Source organism: Varanus komodoensis, unplaced genomic scaffold (genome assembly GCF_004798865.1).
Source record: "Varanus komodoensis strain SLA01 unplaced genomic scaffold, ASM479886v1 scaffold33, whole genome shotgun sequence".
Taxonomy (NCBI): domain Eukaryota; kingdom Metazoa; phylum Chordata; class Lepidosauria; order Squamata; family Varanidae; genus Varanus; species Varanus komodoensis.
The window spans coordinates 10,280,148-10,295,885 of record NW_025335817.1 but is presented as its reverse complement, the minus strand read 5'-3'; the positions used below and the strand labels follow the sequence as shown (position 1 = coordinate 10,295,885).

Below are 15,738 nucleotides of genomic sequence, written 5' to 3'. Positions count from 1 at the left end.
TTAGACAGCATACTAAAAAGCAGAGACATCACCCTGCCGACAAAAGTGCGTATAGTCAAGGCTATGGTTTTCCCAGTTGCAATGTATGGCTGTGAAAGCTGGACCATAAGGAAGGCTGAGCGCCAAAGGATTGAGGCCTTTGAATTGTGGTGCTGGAGGAGACTCCTGAGAGTCCCTTGGACCGCAAGGTGATCAAACTGGTCAGTCCTGGAGGAGATCAACCCTGACTGCTCTTTAGAAGGCCAGATACTGAAGATGAAACTCAAATACTTTGGCCACCTAATGAGAAGGAAGGACTTATTGGAAAAGACTCTGATGCTGGGAATGATTGAAGGCAAAGGGGGAAGGGGATGGCAGAGATTGAGGAGGCTGGATGGGGCAACTGGAGAGGTGGGTGTGGGGTTGGATGCACTCTGGGGGATGGCGGAGGAAAGGAGAGCCTGGGGGAATGTTGTCTATGGAGGAATGTTGTCTATGGGGTCATGAAGAGTCTGGCATAATTTTGCAACTGAATGATGAATTTAGAAGGGAATAATACTCCCTATCCAGGGAATCTTTTCCTTGAAATGCTGCCATTGCTTAATTTTCTTTTCTACTCACATCCACACTTACCTTGGGGCTTCCATTCTGCATCACCTTTTTACTTTTGGCTGTCATAATTGAACTCAGTCTGTAAGCTAAAATAAAGAGAGGGAAACAACCTGCAAAGGCAAGAACATTTCTTAGGAAGCAACCAGAGGAGTCAAAACTTCTCTGCTGCTTTTCCAACTCAATTCTAGATCCTCAAGCTTCACAAGAGGGATAATAGAGCTCAATAAAGCCTCAGCTAAGCGCAGGGCCATCTTTAGGATCTTTCTGTAAAAGAAGCACATTGGCATCTGTGCAATAATAAACTTGCAATTCTTGTTCGAATATTGTAGTGAGTCCTAAGATTTCCCTTCAAGATCTTGCATGAAAGGTTATATGCATTGTGTTAAGAAGTTCAAAACCAAGATTTTTCCTTGTGAACATGGCAGACAGGATGAAGTAGACAAGGGTGCTGCACACTGAATCATTGTGCAGAAGAGAAAATTTTAGCAGGTGGAGCTTATATACAATTTCTTCTTATCCTACTTTTTAGAGGGGCAGGGACAATGCCTTCTTTTCCAACTGGCTGTGCTACCCTTTTGTAGAATTAAAAGTGACCCTCAGAACTCTGAATGCTACATACGAAACTCGTTTTCCTTTCTTCCTTTCCCTCTTCTTGGAACATTTGATGCATTTAGGAGTTAACAGTGCATTGCTATGCATGTCTACTAAGCAAGGCCAACCGAAGTCAACAGGACGTGCTTCCAGATAAATGGGCACAAAATCTCAACCTAAATGGTCTAGGATGAAGCACTTCTATACATTTATGCCCAATGTGGCTTGCTTTTGAGTAGACATGCGTAGGATTTCATTATTCATGGAGAAAATCCTGGGGGAAAACAAGTATTTGCTTTTGCCCACACTTTTCACTTGGCAAGCAGAATCTCAGTAAAACCTGTTCGATATCCAGTTGATCACAGTGTTCATTATGTCTGTAGGGATGATCATTACCAGGTGGATTTCTACCCCCTCACTTTTAGTGCTAATAATATTCGTGTCCCGATATTATTGCTGCAGGATGTGAAGGGTAATTAATATGATCATATTTAAGAATAACATGACTTACTGTTGAAGGTTACTTATTTTGTGATGGGCTGACCAACCTCTCAAGCTCTCTCTCTTCTCTAGACAATGTATTGTGACCCCAGTCTTCAGCCTTCTTGGAGTAAAGAGAATACTTTGAAGTAAATAAGAACTGGGGGGCACTTCCAAGCAAAGGAAAGTCAGTTCCAGTACTTGCCCCACTGCACCCTTGGCAGAGGACCTAGCCCTGCCACCCAGGTCCAAGGATAATCTCTGGAGTCCAACTCCCACCAGCCCCAAACATCACAGCCAATGGCAGGAATTTTAGTCTAACATCTGGAAGACCCCGTGTTCCTCAACCCCTGCAATTAGGCATTGCTGCTGTTGTGGTTTAGGGTTAGTTCCCCCCCCCCCCCCCCCAAGACATTCTTCTTAGCATTGCTGAAAAGTCTGGCTTAATGTATGACATCCCTGAAATCTATTTTTAATGCTAGGGCTGAGTCATGCAACATGAGGATGAGAAAAGATGCATCTGAGCATGTGCAAAGTGTCTTTAAAATAATAATAAAGTTCTGCAGCCTCTCCCAACATACTTGGGAAGGCAAATTGTCATGTCTCAGAGGTGCCATCGAGTATCAACCTTTCTCTTTTTAAAAATAAGGTATGAATACCATGCCAAAGTGGTATTCATACCTTCACCATCCTTGCATTCAAAGGCTCAAGGTAGGTCAAGTTGCTTGTCTATAAGAGAACCTTCACATGGTACCAGTTAAAAGTGCAGGCTTTATAGGAGAACATATAGAGCAAAATTCCATGCATATTTCAGATTGAAAAGGCTTAGCTTTTTTGGGCTGCACATGCACAGGATCATGCCCTTAGCTACATGCAGTAAAATACATTTACATGTGCCGTGGAGCTTCAGCCAATGTGTACAGGCTTTGCCGTGTGGGCGCAACAGACTGGCCCCTTTTCAACCAGTCTTCTGGAGCTGTTGGACCACGACTCTCGGGGCGAGTGGAGCTGCAGTAGACTAAATTCAGGCAATGGCTTTAAACACCGGTCTGTGCAGCGCACACTCTTAACCCAGGTATAAAGTGCTCTGCGATTCAACCCACCAGGTATTCCTTTATCTTGGAACTATATTGGATAGGTACTCACAGACCGAAGAAGTCCCGTCGTCCGTACTAGAGTGTCTGCAAGGGAGACCATGCAGCTGTGCTGTCTTGACACTGGTAGACACACTGCTTGCCCCAGATAGTAACACACTAAGCCCCGCCTTCTGGTTAAACTTGTCGGAGTATCTGCCAAATTTCTGTGGCAATTGGGCCACAGAGCTCCCTTGGAGGCCATACAACTCAACAAGAGGTCAGAAACATTGGCCCATGGCCCTCTTGAAATGACTAAGAGCCTTGGGATGCTTCCAGATGGGTGCCTTCTAGTGCCACCAGTCAAGAGACACTGCGCAGCTTCCTTCTTGACCATATCAGTAGGTAAGGGGGAAAGATGGTGGGAAACCATGCAAGGTTTTCAAAGGGAAAGTGATGACCTCTGGAGTCTTCATAAAATTTTGTGCTGTGGGGGAGGGGGCAGGACAATTACACAACAAAAGTTTTCCTAGGAAGCATTCCCAAACTGCAAAACAACATACGAAAAAGGGGGGCAAATTGCTTGCTCAATTCAGAATCAGTCGCTCCAGAACATCTAAAAACACCTAAAATCTTGATAATTTTCCAAGAGTTTGGGGGCTCCACTGTCAGTTCCCTTGCTAAAGCACCTTTCCCCCCACTGTCTCCTTTTAAAATCACTTTAATATTTATGGGTTCTTTGTGCTACCATAAAATTACCTGGAGCTCAAATTGCATTTTCAGTCTCCCTAGTAAAATACCAATATCGATAGGCTTTGCATAAACAAATGGTCTCTTGAATTCCTCCATCCTATTCGTAGGCAGATAAATTGCATGTTCAGGGGACAATTTCAAAAAAATTATCCAGGGAGAAATTGTCAATATGAGAATATTTTCTTTTTTCTGTAAAGCGTCTCTTTCTGGGGAGGGGGACTGCTGCCATTACAAATGGCAACAGACTTAATTGTGCCGGCAAGCCGCTCCCTATTTGCATCCACCTGTGTGTGGATATGCACATGGGGGCAGCTCCAGGGAAGAGGCGGATTTGGTGCCATGCCCTGTGTGGCCTCCAATCTCCTGAGCGCTCTCTACTCCCGTGAAAGAGACTTCCACTGTTTTGACTCCTTCTCAGGGTGTTTTCCTTTGGTAGTGGTTTTGAGCTTACCCAAGCATGGCCAGGTGGCTAAGGATGCTTCTAACGTACCTTTCTCCATTGCTCTGCAGCCTCCCAGGCTGCCTGGACTTCCTGATCTGAGAACGTCCAATAGGAGGAATTGCCACATGATGCCCGTCCCTGGGCTTTAGTTGAAGTGCAGGAAGCCAAGGAGGCTGCCAGAGAAATGACCATACAATGGAAAACAGCATAGATGGACACACTGACACAGCACTAATATGGTGTTGAGCTCTCCTTATTTTCCTAAGAGGTAAAAACAAGCAACAATGAAGAATTACTCTGTAAAAACACCTGGGATGAGTAATTCCCTCAAGCCCCTGGGTTTCCAAGAAAGACCTTGGCATAAAGGGCTGTCTTAATGTGGCACTGAATGGATGATAAATTTGGCACCAGGCAGGCCTCAGTGGGGAAACTGCAGAGGAGGAAAGCAGTCTAGAAGTCAATTGCCCAATCTTTCCGCAATCCTAGATGTTTTGATTGCCTCCCCCAATAATCTCCAGCCAGCAGTTGCATTCCCAGTGCAAAACACGAACTTGGCCTGCAGCTTGCTTAGCACTCTGAGCACCACCTAATGCCAATGTTTTACCAGGTGTATTTCAAGGGCTGCAAAATGCCAGAGGACGCTGCAGTGCAGAGTTCTCCAAGCCACTGTCAGCCAACCAGCCTCACCCTCCTTCATGATGCACCATTCCTTCTGTCCCTTCCAATCTTCCTCAGCTCCCGCCACCCAAAGTCCTAACTGTGCCTGCTCAGCTATATTTTGGGGGGTGGCTGGGATAGACAGACCCTGTCCCCTGTTCCACAGCACTGGCTGTGCTGGCTGTGGTTGATGGGACCTGAACACCAACACATGCAGAAGAGAAAGTCGTTCTCGTTTGTTAAAGAATTAGCTTCAGAGCTATGTAAATTCTGCTGGAATACTTGAACTGTACGGAATGCTCCATTAATTAAGGGGAGCTGCAGTATGTTTAATTTAAATGCGAATCAGCTTTTTAAAGGTTTGAGGTGCATTGAGAAAAAAGCCTGGCACATCAAAAAGCCTTCTTTCCTTGATTCATAACAGCCACAAACTCTGTATAAGTCTTTGGCTTTTCGAAAAAAAATGCTTTTGTTCTGCTTCTTTCACCCCCATTCATGATTGCTACAAATGTAGGCAAGAAGCAAAGGCACTGCAACCGAATGAGAATGCGTTCCTTGCTCCCGGGAATAAGTCACTCACTTCGTCCAGACAGCAGTGCAAAGGGCAGCAGCCACTTCAGAATGCAGCCTCGCCATTTGGCAGCAAGCCTGTACTTGGCAGAGACCGGGTTCAAATACATCCAGACAAGCAAACTTGGTCGCAGCACAAGTGCTCCTTGTCCTAGTTTGAGGAATGACACTACAAGGCCAGGCCAGTCTACAAATCAATATTGCATATGAGCGTGAAGACAGTTCACAATGAACCGAAAAATGCCTTTGCAGCTCGTCTATGAAAGCAAGACTGTAATATTGAGAAAGCATCTGAGACCCCAGAAGGTCACGCTCCTGTTGCGTCTGGTCAGGCTACTGCAGGCATGGGAGAACTTGGGCCTTCTGGAGTTCCTCCCCATCCTTCATGCCTTTTGTCCATACCACCCCATCACTTGGTAGTTTCCCAGCTTTTGTATAGTTTCCCCTTCTACCAATTTTAAAAGGCCAAGATGCTTCTGCAAAGGCTTGGCTTCTGGCAGTAAGAGCTTTACGCTTTAACATGCTGTCTTTTGCCCCTCCCAGCATGTAAATGCACCTGCAGAAATTCTCAAATTGAATCTGGCCCTAAGCTGAAAAAGGCTCCCCATCTCTGGGGAGGGTCATCAGCAGCAGGGTGAAGCTTTTCCTAAACAGCAGAAGCCTCCAGCTTTTCTCCTACTGGGTGTAAAGCTAACACTGACTCAAACCAAAACTCAGCTGTTTATATCTACCTTTCATTTATTTTGCAGAAGAAATGAACAGCTTTACACCCATTACTGACATTCAGGATCTTGGAGGATGCTTATACATTTAAGAAGGCACCAAAAGGATTCCTCCTCTTGTCCGTGCATAAACGGCCTGCTCTTATAGCTTCTGCAATGCTATACACTTTAGAAGTCCAAATGCCCAATAGCCTGCTCCCAGATTTTAACCAGAGTATCTTTAAGGTTCTGCATGGGCATTGTTTTGGGATTGTATTTCCACAAAAGAATGTTTTTTCTGCCAGTCTTCACAAGTTTTGGACTACAAACCAAGCAGCATGGCAAATGGTCAGAAATTCTAGAATGGTAGTCCAAAACAACTGGAGTGTACCAGGTTGCCTGTCTCCCCTCACCTTTTTTTTAAAGCAGGAAGGCTGGCTTCCTGAACGCACACCTCCTCGTCTCATTTGCCCATCCTCCAAGGACTACAGACCGGGTGATCCCATCTTATGCCAACAAGCCTGTGATATGGTTTTGGCCAAGAAAGCATGCTTTGCTAAAAGCTATGAAGAAAGCTGTATTGCTGAGTGGAGATCTGAATTCCAACCCCGTTGCCTCCACAGCCAACACTATTCCCTACACCAGGCTGGGTTGCAATCTTTCTTTTCCATTTCTCTTTTCTAAAAAGAGAAAATGGCAGAGGGAATATGTCTGTTTCCCCCCAGGAACTTTTTCTTTTAGTTCCATGATTCCACTTTCTAAAGATGAAACCTGTTCAGGACCATTCAGAACAAGATGCTGTGGGTAAAATTGTCCAATTCTTAGGGTCACCCCATTTCTGGCTTCTCCTCAAGTGCTTAGAGCCCGTTTACAAGGCTTTGCAGGATGCTTGGAACAGTGCAACATTTCCCTATTGGGGCAAAACAAATAGTTCAGCTATACCATCCCATGCAGATTTCATTCAAGGTCCTCAGAGAAGTCCCATGAGGAGAATCTGCACCCAATGAGCTTGGAAAAGCAACCACCTTGCTGCCAGAAGCAGCAAGGCCACACCCGCAAAAAGAAGATGATACCCAGCCAAGCAGCTAAGGAAGATGGGTGCTTGTTCTGCACTCGCTATGTTAGATGAGGCCTCTCCAGGTTTGTCAGTTTGTGTTGTGTCCTCAGCCATAGTAGCTGGGGAAGAGGAGACCCTCAGCTTGGATAAACTGCACTAGGAGATGGGGAAGAAGCCTTTGTAGCCTGGGCGGGACAAGCTCTTCCTAGGCACTAGTCCTGTAAAGAACAGGATTCCAGTACCCCTGTGTGACATTGTCCAGCATACCAGTGCTGGGGATCATCAACTGCTGGGAGTCATGATTGCGAAACTGCCTTTGCAGCTTCTCTTTTCTGCATCAGCACCATTCCTTGCTCTGAAAGCAAAGGACAGAAACCCAGCATCTTGTTCCTTTTCTTCCAGGGAGTTAAAAGTGGTTTGCCCGTGCTACTTATGTATGCTTTACTTGACTAGAGTTAAACAAATATTCAATTTTATTTATTTATTGATATATTAAATCCCAAGTATCTAGAAGAAAGAGTGGAATAAAAGGCTAGTGTCTTTTTTTAAAACAAGACTGCACTTCTCATTGGGCACATGTATGGCGTCTGTCCCACTGTTGTTTCTGGTCAAATAGGGTTTTGTAAATTTTTGAAAAAATACCAAAACAGAACAAAATACATGCTTGCAAAACAAGGTCAGAGATGTAGGGTGCACAGCAACTCTTCTTGCGAACCAACATAAACTCTCTGAAAGAAAAATGTCAATGCCTAGATGAAGATCCCAGCCAGCCACAATGGTTTCAATGGTTTCTGATGTACAAAATTCCACCTTATGACTAGGAATGTATCTTGACCAGCAATGGATTTGGATAATGCTACTTTCTTTCTTGTATAGTTCAAAGGGAGTTTAGCTCAAATCTTCTTCAAGCTACCTTGGGCCACCAAAGCTGACGGCTTCCTCTGTTCCTCCCCGGGCTGCTGTATCTGAGCAAAATCCTTATGCAGGGGGTGCTGAGCAAAGAGGAGGAAGCAAACACCGTTGCGCAAAACAAGCATCCCTGCCAGAGAGGAAGCCCAGTAGCTCCATGTGCCATGCTGCCAGGTAAGAGCTGCCAGATGGTCAATTAAGGGTTCAGCCTCAGGCCTGGCATGGCGACTGTGAAGATCCCAACAACAGAAGAGATTAGACCACAGAGGCCGATGACTCCAGGGTTCGTCTTGTAGATTCCCAGCCGGTCCAGTGGACTAGAGAGATCGCAAATGTTCTTCAGCAGGTCAAGTGACAAGGGAGGATAGTTCCACAGTGTGAGGCAGAGGAGCAGGAGGAAGGACAACAGTCCTCTGAGTGCCAAGGAAGCCATGCTCTGGAGTTGCTGGCCACAAGGAGGCACATCCTGTTTGGCTTTCCCTGCTTGTGCCATTTTCTCCATGCGCCAGCTCAGCTCATACAAATCCTTTGCCAGACTGACCACCAGGGAATAGTAGTAGCACTTGGTGGCCCTCTGGCGCCACTTCTTCTTGTCAATATGTTTGACGAGGCCCACGCTCCTCACCCACAGGATGGTGTCACAGATGAAGAACAGAGCACGGTTCAGGTTGGCGACTGTCAGGCAGATGCAGGGAACTACATCTGGTAACTGGGCAGCCTTCTTGGCCGCCACAATGGCATGCACTGTATTGCCAAGCCTGAACACTGCAAAAGAACCCACAGCAATTAGGGCATGTACAGAAGCCAAAAAGCTTTGGGGGCTACTGAGTATTCCATAGGTTAGTTACTATTATTAATATTATTACAAATTAAACAAATAAATAAATAGCACACTGCATTTTTATCCTACCTTTTTTCCTCTTGTGAAGGACCCAAGGCAGCTTACAAAGTTCCATTTTATCCTTCCAACAACAATCCTGTGATTTATATTAAGCTGAGAGTGGATTACTGGCCCACCCAGTGAGCTTCATGAGACAGAGCATTCCCGAGTTGTTCAGCCACCTTAGGATCTGTCATGTGCTGGGAACCAGCAAGTGTGCTCACTCCCAGTTCATTCACAACCACCCAAGGTTTAAGAAAGCCATGGGCTGTTGTAATGTCTGAACCAGGCTGCCCATTTCTGTCATTTGTATGCTTGCACATTTGCACCCTCCCTGCCACCTGCCATTTTTAGCTAAATGAGAGACCTGCCTCTTTTTTCTTCTTGCACTTCTTAGAAAGCAACATACTTACACTTGCGGCCTGAGCTCATGCTGGACTCCAGATCTTTGAGCTTCGTGACCAGCTTCTCCTGGCCAGCCTTATGCTCTAACATATAGCTAAGCAGCATGCATGAATACTGAGTAGCTCTGGAGAGGGGAGGAAAAAATAAGATGAGCACCATTCACACAACATGCAAAGTGCACCATTCACAGAGGAAGAGGGCTGTGTCCTCCCAAACAGAAACCAGGAGTTTACATATATGCAGGCAGAATCAAAGAGGCAGGAGGAGCCTTGCACGCAAGTGGAAACATTCCTGCTCAATTTTAGTTACTGAGTTATTAAGTTATCAACAGGGGCTGCCTCTTCAGCACTCGATGCCGCACTGTGCTGACCACACCACTCGCCACCTTGGTGCCGCTCCACCTGAATCCTTTGAGGTTCAGGTCTGGGGGTTGGAACTCACCCTGCCTGCCACCCCCTCGCTGAGCGGCAACATGCGAGGCTGCAGCTGGAGTGGGGAGCAGCAGCACTGCTGATGACTCCTGGCTGCTGGGGCGGGACTTCTGCCTGGGGCCTTTTTCTCTCCGGTGCCCGCAAGGGACCTAGTGGGGGCTGCCTGCTTGGTGCTCCATCAGTGAGAGGTGCCAGGAGGCCGTGTTTTTTGAGTAGAGTCATTCCCCGATGGGGTTTATTGCAGGAGGTGAATCTGGGAGAGCAGCCATTCCGGTGGTGATGGGTATGGGGTGTTATGGAAGTGGGGGGAGGGCGTACCTGCCTAGAAGGGGGGACAGATGTTTAATATTTGTCCCCTGTTCAGGCCCTTCCCTCAGCCTAAGGATGCCGGGTATCCATATCGGTCTGCCCTCAGGACGGCTGGTGCTGTTAATTAATGCCAGGTCGGTCTGGAATAAAAGTGTTATCATTCATGATTTAATTGTGGGTGAGAAGGCCGACCTGGTGTGCAGTACCAAAACCATCTCATTCCAGTAATACCTTAGAGAGCAGCACTCAAAACCTCCTGCACACTTCCTAGTGCACTCTAGGAGCCCTACTCAGTGAAAGAGCATCTGCCTTGCATGCAGAAAGTCCCAGGCTCAAGCACCCACTTCTCCAGGGAGGGTAGGAAAATGGCCCAGAGAGCCACTCCCAGTTAGTGCTGACAATACAGGGCTAGATGGAACAATGCTTATATTATTCCATATAAGGCATATTCCTATATTGAACCTTGTGCATGCAAAGCAAACACCTAACCACTTCTCTCTCTGGCTACTTAGAAACATCAGCTGGATCTCTACTCTCCCAAGAAAGCCAGGATTCCTCTGAACATAATCTGAACACCAGTGTGATGAGGTTACATGCAGCATGCAATGCCTGAAGACATGACATGTGACGAACAACGACCAGGTGGCATGAGCACGAGCAACCAGGGATTAGGAATATGGGGGCTGTTAAGATACGCACCTGCAAGCATACTTGCTTACCTTCGTTCTTTGCTACTTTTGCGTCTTGCTATCAACAATTTGACTGCAAGTCCTTGTTGTTGCTGTTGCTTTCTTACCACACAATAGAGTGAGTTTCTTGCTCTTTCTCACTTTCATAACTATCTCTTATAACAAGGCAGCATACTCCAGTTTCTTCTCTTACTCCAAAGGAACACCGGCAGAATCCCTTGCTCTGAGGCAGAGGTTTTCCCATCATTGGCTACCATACATACCTGCCCAGATTTTAAGGTCTTCAGGGAGCCCCTTCTCTTGGTTGCATCATGGTAGAAGCACATTTGTGGGCACATGCCTTCTAGACAGCCTCTCCCAATCTCTGGAATCCTTGCTAAAGGAAGCTAAGCTGCCTCCTCTCTGTGGTCCTGACAGCAGCCAACGCCATTTTTATTCAGGCAGCCCTTTGGCATATAAGCTGGCCTGTTTCGGAAGGGTAGTTTGATTGATTGGGTTCTGTTTCTTATTTTTATCATTGCAGTTTTGCTCTGTTTGGTTTTATGTTCTGTCTTAATTAGGCATTGTTTTAATCCATATTTGTTTGCCACCTTGAATGCGGGGGGGGGGGGTTGCATTGACAGGATGGTGGGATGTACATTTAAAATACCACACTGTTTTACCTGGAAGCTTTGGCATGTAAAGCTATTGAGGTACAACCTTTCCATGGTGGGTTCAAAGTTGTTCATACCTTCCTCCATTACCACAAGGAATTCAGACAAAGCGGCACACATAGTTCTCCCTCCCAATTTTATCTTCACAACAACCCTGCAAGATAGGTTAAACCAAGGGAGTGCAGCTGGGAGTGCACTAGAGTGCATTAGAGCTCCTTAAGTGCAGATCTGAACCTGGGCTACCCTGTTCCTAGTCAAATGCCTATGCACTCATATGTGCACAGAGATCCTATGCACCTTGCAGGTGCTCTGCCGCTTTCTCCATGATTCATCAATCTAGACAGAACACTTGCCTGAAGAAATGCAATGACAAAGGCAGTAACTCACTCTGAGAAGCATCAGGCAGCACGCTTTGTGGCTGAGTAACTCTGAACTCCCAGGAGACTTTTAATTATTTCATGAATGCATTTTTCATGCCACATGGAGCTTCAGCAGATACATTATGAAGCCACTCCCATGGATGAAGCGTTGTCACTTAGTACTTTAAAAGTTAAGCACTGGCTTTATGCTCTATTAAAGTCTGTGATTTTATTAGATACAATTATATTCTATTAATTTTTTGTTTCTACGCTTACTGCTATTATCAAATAGGATCATGTTCTATTACTTTTTGCTAATATTAAACAAGACTATTAATTTATGCCATTTTATTAATTATTATAAGCTGTGAAAATAAACAACAATGAACTACTTAAGCTGCTATGAATGCTAATAAAACTTTGGTTTATGGAAATGTACTGCTTTAGTTTTGCAAAACACTCTATTCATAGCCATGGCTAAAAGGCAGCGAAGAAATTCCATCAGCTTTCGAAGTGCTCTCTTTGACGAGCAACGTGCAGCCCCCCCCGCCCGCCTGCCTCGACTCTCCTCACCGAAAGAGCCGCTCCCGGCCCTGCGTCTGGTTGGCAAAGTGCACGAACGCCTCCATGCCGCCCGAGCCGCAGCAGCACCGCTCCGAACGCCCAGCCGGAACCGGAGGCGGGTCGCCCCGCCCCCTGCGGTGTGCCCGCCCCGGAATTACGCACTTCCGGCCCGGGTTGCTATGACAACCATTCAACTTCCCAATAGCGGCGAATGGTCGTGTGAGAGCAGGTTCGTGTGCGGGGCGTGGGTGTAAAGGGGTTGGGATTGCACTTTATAGAATCATTATTTTTACTATTATCAGCTTATTTTCTTTGTTTATCCGAAGCTGTCTGAGAGGTTTAGAGCACTGCATAAAAAGCAATGCAGCCCAATAAAATGCTATTACAGTTTATCCAAAATACCAACACTTTAAACCAAAATTTAGAATATATTAAACAAAACTGAATCCTGCCTTTTCTTTCCTGGAGTAAGCTAAGGGGTGTAAGAGGATCTCCCTCCTCCCCATAAGAACTCACTCTGCCACCAACAGGTTCCCCTCCTCCTTAGGCTCTTCTCCAGTGAGTCCTTCCTTCTCATTAGGTGACCAATGTATTTGAGTTTCATCTTCAGTATCTGACTTTCTAAAGAAAAGTCAGTGTTGATTTCCTTTAAGATTGTCTGATTTGATCTCTTTGCAGTCCAAGGGACTCTCAGGAGTCTCCTCCAGCACCACAATTCAAAGGCGTCAGTTCTTTGGTGCTCAGATTTTCTTAGGGTCCAACTCTCACAGTCATACATTACAACTGGAAAAACCAAAGCTTTGCCTATACGAACTTATTTTGGCAGGGTGATGTCTGGACTAGCATTACTTTCACAATTTAGGGAACAAGTGGGACAAGATGTTAATTAATTTGTCATCAATTCTTTAATAACAGAAAGATTAATAAGAGCAAGGAATTGGAAAAGGTGATTATCAATTAGACGACTGGTATGTAGAAGTGTATATAGTATAAACCATATGGTATACAGAGGAATGTTGTCCATGGGGTCGCGATGGGTCAGACATGACTTTGCAACTAACAACAAGAACAAATATAAAAGTTTGGAATATAGCTATTAATGATAAGTTAACCTGTGATATCAAGTGGAAAAAGGGTTTGATAAGTAAAAATAATTTTGAAAATATTTGGAGACCATTTATTGAATGTCTTAATAAAAAGTAACGAGTATGAACTATCACAAGATTTCATGCAGTTCTGGAAGGGAAGTGAGAGTGGAACAGCCTGAATAAATAAATGATCTTACATTAAGTAGCATGATTTGTTGGTCCTGGTGGAGGTAGCACTGTTATTATTGTATTGTTTAATTATGTTCCTTACTATTATATTAATTGTGTTATTTATGTTTGTTCAATTAATAAACAATTAAAAATGAAATGGCAAACAGCATTAATGTATAGCAAGACCTTGGGCTTCTTCTGACAGGGCAGCAGTGGAGGGAGGTAAGAGTCCTACTAAACAGAATCAGGCCATGAAATCCTCTTTGTCTACCTCCTTGTCTCTGCTGCAGTCCTTCTTACAGGGCAGTTGATGGCACCAGATCAGAGGAAGCTAATGGTAGATGGCCCTGCGGAGCGGAATATCCATCTGGAATAGGGTTCTTTGTTCTGCTTCCCTCCTTATTCCCTTTCTTTAAATATTAACAAGAATGCCTTAAAAATAGGCCAATGATTAGACTGAATTTTATTGCAGAATTTTTTTAACACCTGAAATTCTATCCTGTTGTATCTGGTTCACAGAGGAACAACAAAAGTAAAGAGAAGATGCCTTTCTATCTGCGGAAGCAACCGCTGGAGATCCCATCACCAACTGAAAAGGACTGGATTAAAAAAGATGAGGAGGAGGATTTCTTACTGAAAGACCCTGATGAAATCCTTGATTCATTGCCTCAGCCTTTTCTGATGATCAATAAAGTGGTGATACTTTTGTTTGAACGTGCCTGGGAAATTATTGAGGGGAAGTGTCCGCTGGAAGAGACAAAGCAGCAAAATTTCACTCATGTGCTGTGCCAGCCTTCTGCTGAATTTCAGGTATTCAGAGACCCTCCCAAACAAATTAACATTGGACTCTAGTTTGGTCAGGAATGGGAGCCATTACTTCAGAATAGCTCTCACTAACTGCAGTAGGCTGTAAATTGGATTTTACCTAAAAGTTTCAGTTCTTTTAAAAATATGTATTTATTCCTTTAAAAGTTTTGTTACATATTCCTGAGAGAACAAAATACAAGACTGTTGTTTACTGTAATGTCTAACTTGAGCCTGATTTCACGGTAAACATCTGCAGACTGCAAGTTGTTGTTACTTTTACGCCACCCTTTCTTTCTGAAGCAGGAATAGCACTTGGGTGAACAACCATGGGTCTTCCCTCTGCCTGTGTTAGCCTCAGAACAGAGCACAGGAGAGGAGCACAGAGGGCTCCTTGCTGGAATTGTTGTTTTGACATCAGCTCTGTATTTTTAAATGACTGATTATTGTAATTCTTTTTCATTTCCAATCTTCTCAGGTAGTAGGAAGGGTGAACTGCCTGGCAGCCTCTGGAGGATATGCCTTCACTGGCCTTTCCACGGGACTTTCTGTCTTCAGCCTACCCCAGTGTGAGAAGCTTTGTGCTTGGGAGGTAGCCAAGCTTGAGATTTGTACCATCCAGGTTGCAGAGCTTGGCAGTGGTCCCAAGCTCCTTGGGGCAGTGGATGAGCTGGGTAGGTGTGACTGTTACTTATTTGCATAGCTGCAAAGCATGGTTAATTTCTACGTGGTTCCATGCCTTTATGAAATGTGCCTCCCAACAGCCTTGTGAGACACCAATTTCTATTTTTCCCATTTTACAGAAGGGGGAACAGAAGTTGGCATGTTCAGGATCACAGAGCTGGCTGGTAGCAGTTCTGAGAAGGTTCCTGTGCTTTAAACAGTGGCCAAGGAGGAGAAAGCTTGCTTGAATGTGTGTTGCTTTTTTTTGCTTTAAATGATAGGTTAGTCCTGCAGTTTTTTATATTGGCTCACAGTCCCATAATCCTATTTAGTCCTACATGTTGGAAGCTAATGTTTACCCAATTTGTATAAAAATGTGTGTGTGATTCAAATCCTGGAAGAAACTACTCCACATGATAGCAACTGCTCATTTTCATGCCTGGATTCAAAGATCTGGGGGCACAGGGTCCTAAAAGCCAGATGAGGCTGAATGCATTGAGACTTGGCCAAAATATAACTAGGAAAGGCATAACTCCCACACTTTCAGTCTACAGAGCAAGTCTGGCCTAGGTCTGATTGGCCATAACAGGAAAGAAGAATTCAGGTGCCTGTTGCACACTCCCACTTGGCTGTTCCTGCTGGTAGGAGTGGCTAAATAGATCAAGAAAAGTGCATCTGTGCTTTACTTAGCTGTGTGTCTGAGCCTAGATCCTTGGCCTTTTCCTGAACTAACAAGTCAGAATCATTTAGAAAGCCAACCAACCAGCCACTGCAGTTCAGACATAACAGTGACAAGTTCCTTGTCTGTTTAATTCCTGCTGGCAGAAGAAGCTGAGCAGGAGCAGTCAAGCAGTATGGACAAGCGCACTTGCTTTTTCTTGATATCATTCCATCCAAA

General features: G+C 45.0%; 3 protein-coding genes across 7 annotated transcripts in view; 1 reads left to right on the top strand and 2 right to left on the bottom strand.

The window, feature by feature from the left end:
• PLIN1 (perilipin 1) overlaps positions 1-7,312 on the bottom strand; it is a 19,211-nt gene extending 11,899 nt beyond the window's left edge. Inside the window, exons 1-2 of one of the 3 annotated variants that reach the window (XM_044438836.1) lie at positions 2,809-7,312; positions 613-701 (exon numbers count right to left, since the gene is read on the bottom strand). In XM_044438836.1, the coding sequence (XP_044294771.1) occupies positions 613-657 (45 nt within the window). In that variant the 5' untranslated portion in view covers positions 658-701; positions 2,809-7,312. Of the gene's footprint in view, positions 1-612; positions 702-1,693; positions 1,944-2,765; positions 2,781-2,808 lie in introns of those variants that run through there. The other 2 variants (XM_044438837.1, XM_044438835.1) reach the window with 2 other exon arrangements.
• A 69-nt stretch (positions 7,313-7,381) lies between these two features.
• On the bottom strand, positions 7,382-12,205 carry PEX11A (peroxisomal biogenesis factor 11 alpha). 3 transcript variants are annotated; one of them, XM_044438840.1, is made up of 3 exons: positions 12,124-12,205; positions 9,118-9,233; positions 7,382-8,589 (listed from the first exon to the last, which is right to left on the bottom strand). In XM_044438840.1, the coding sequence occupies exons 1-3, from the start codon at positions 12,177-12,179 to the stop codon at positions 8,021-8,023; spliced, it is 741 nt and encodes a 246-aa protein (XP_044294775.1). In that variant the 5' UTR covers positions 12,180-12,205; the 3' UTR covers positions 7,382-8,020. The 3 variants fall into 3 exon arrangements, 2 of the variants coding, with proteins under 2 accessions (XP_044294775.1, XP_044294774.1); XM_044438839.1 differs by having other exon boundaries at positions 9,859-12,196; XR_006415552.1 differs by lacking the exon at positions 7,382-8,589 and having other exon boundaries at positions 8,620-9,989; positions 12,124-12,185.
• A 1,711-nt stretch (positions 12,206-13,916) lies between these two features.
• The window catches only part of WDR93 (WD repeat domain 93), a 31,601-nt gene continuing 29,779 nt past the window's right edge, over positions 13,917-15,738 (top strand). Inside the window, exons 1-2 of the mRNA XM_044438903.1 lie at positions 13,917-14,183; positions 14,656-14,851. Of these exons, the coding sequence (XP_044294838.1) occupies positions 13,917-14,183; positions 14,656-14,851 (463 nt within the window). The remainder of the gene's footprint in view (positions 14,184-14,655; positions 14,852-15,738) is intronic.

Coding starts and splice junctions, on each gene's coding strand:
- PEX11A (XM_044438839.1), bottom strand. CDS start 10,010: ATGATAACACTTTTATTCCAGACCGACCTGGCATTAATTAACAGCACC. Junction 9,234..9,858: donor CTGTCCCCCCTTCTAGGCAG/GTACGCCCTCCC, acceptor TCCCCTCTCCAG/AGCTACTCAGTATTCATGCA. Junction 8,590..9,117: donor CATGAGCTCAGGCCGCAAGT/GTAAGTATGTTG, acceptor GTTCTTTTGCAG/TGTTCAGGCTTGGCAATACA.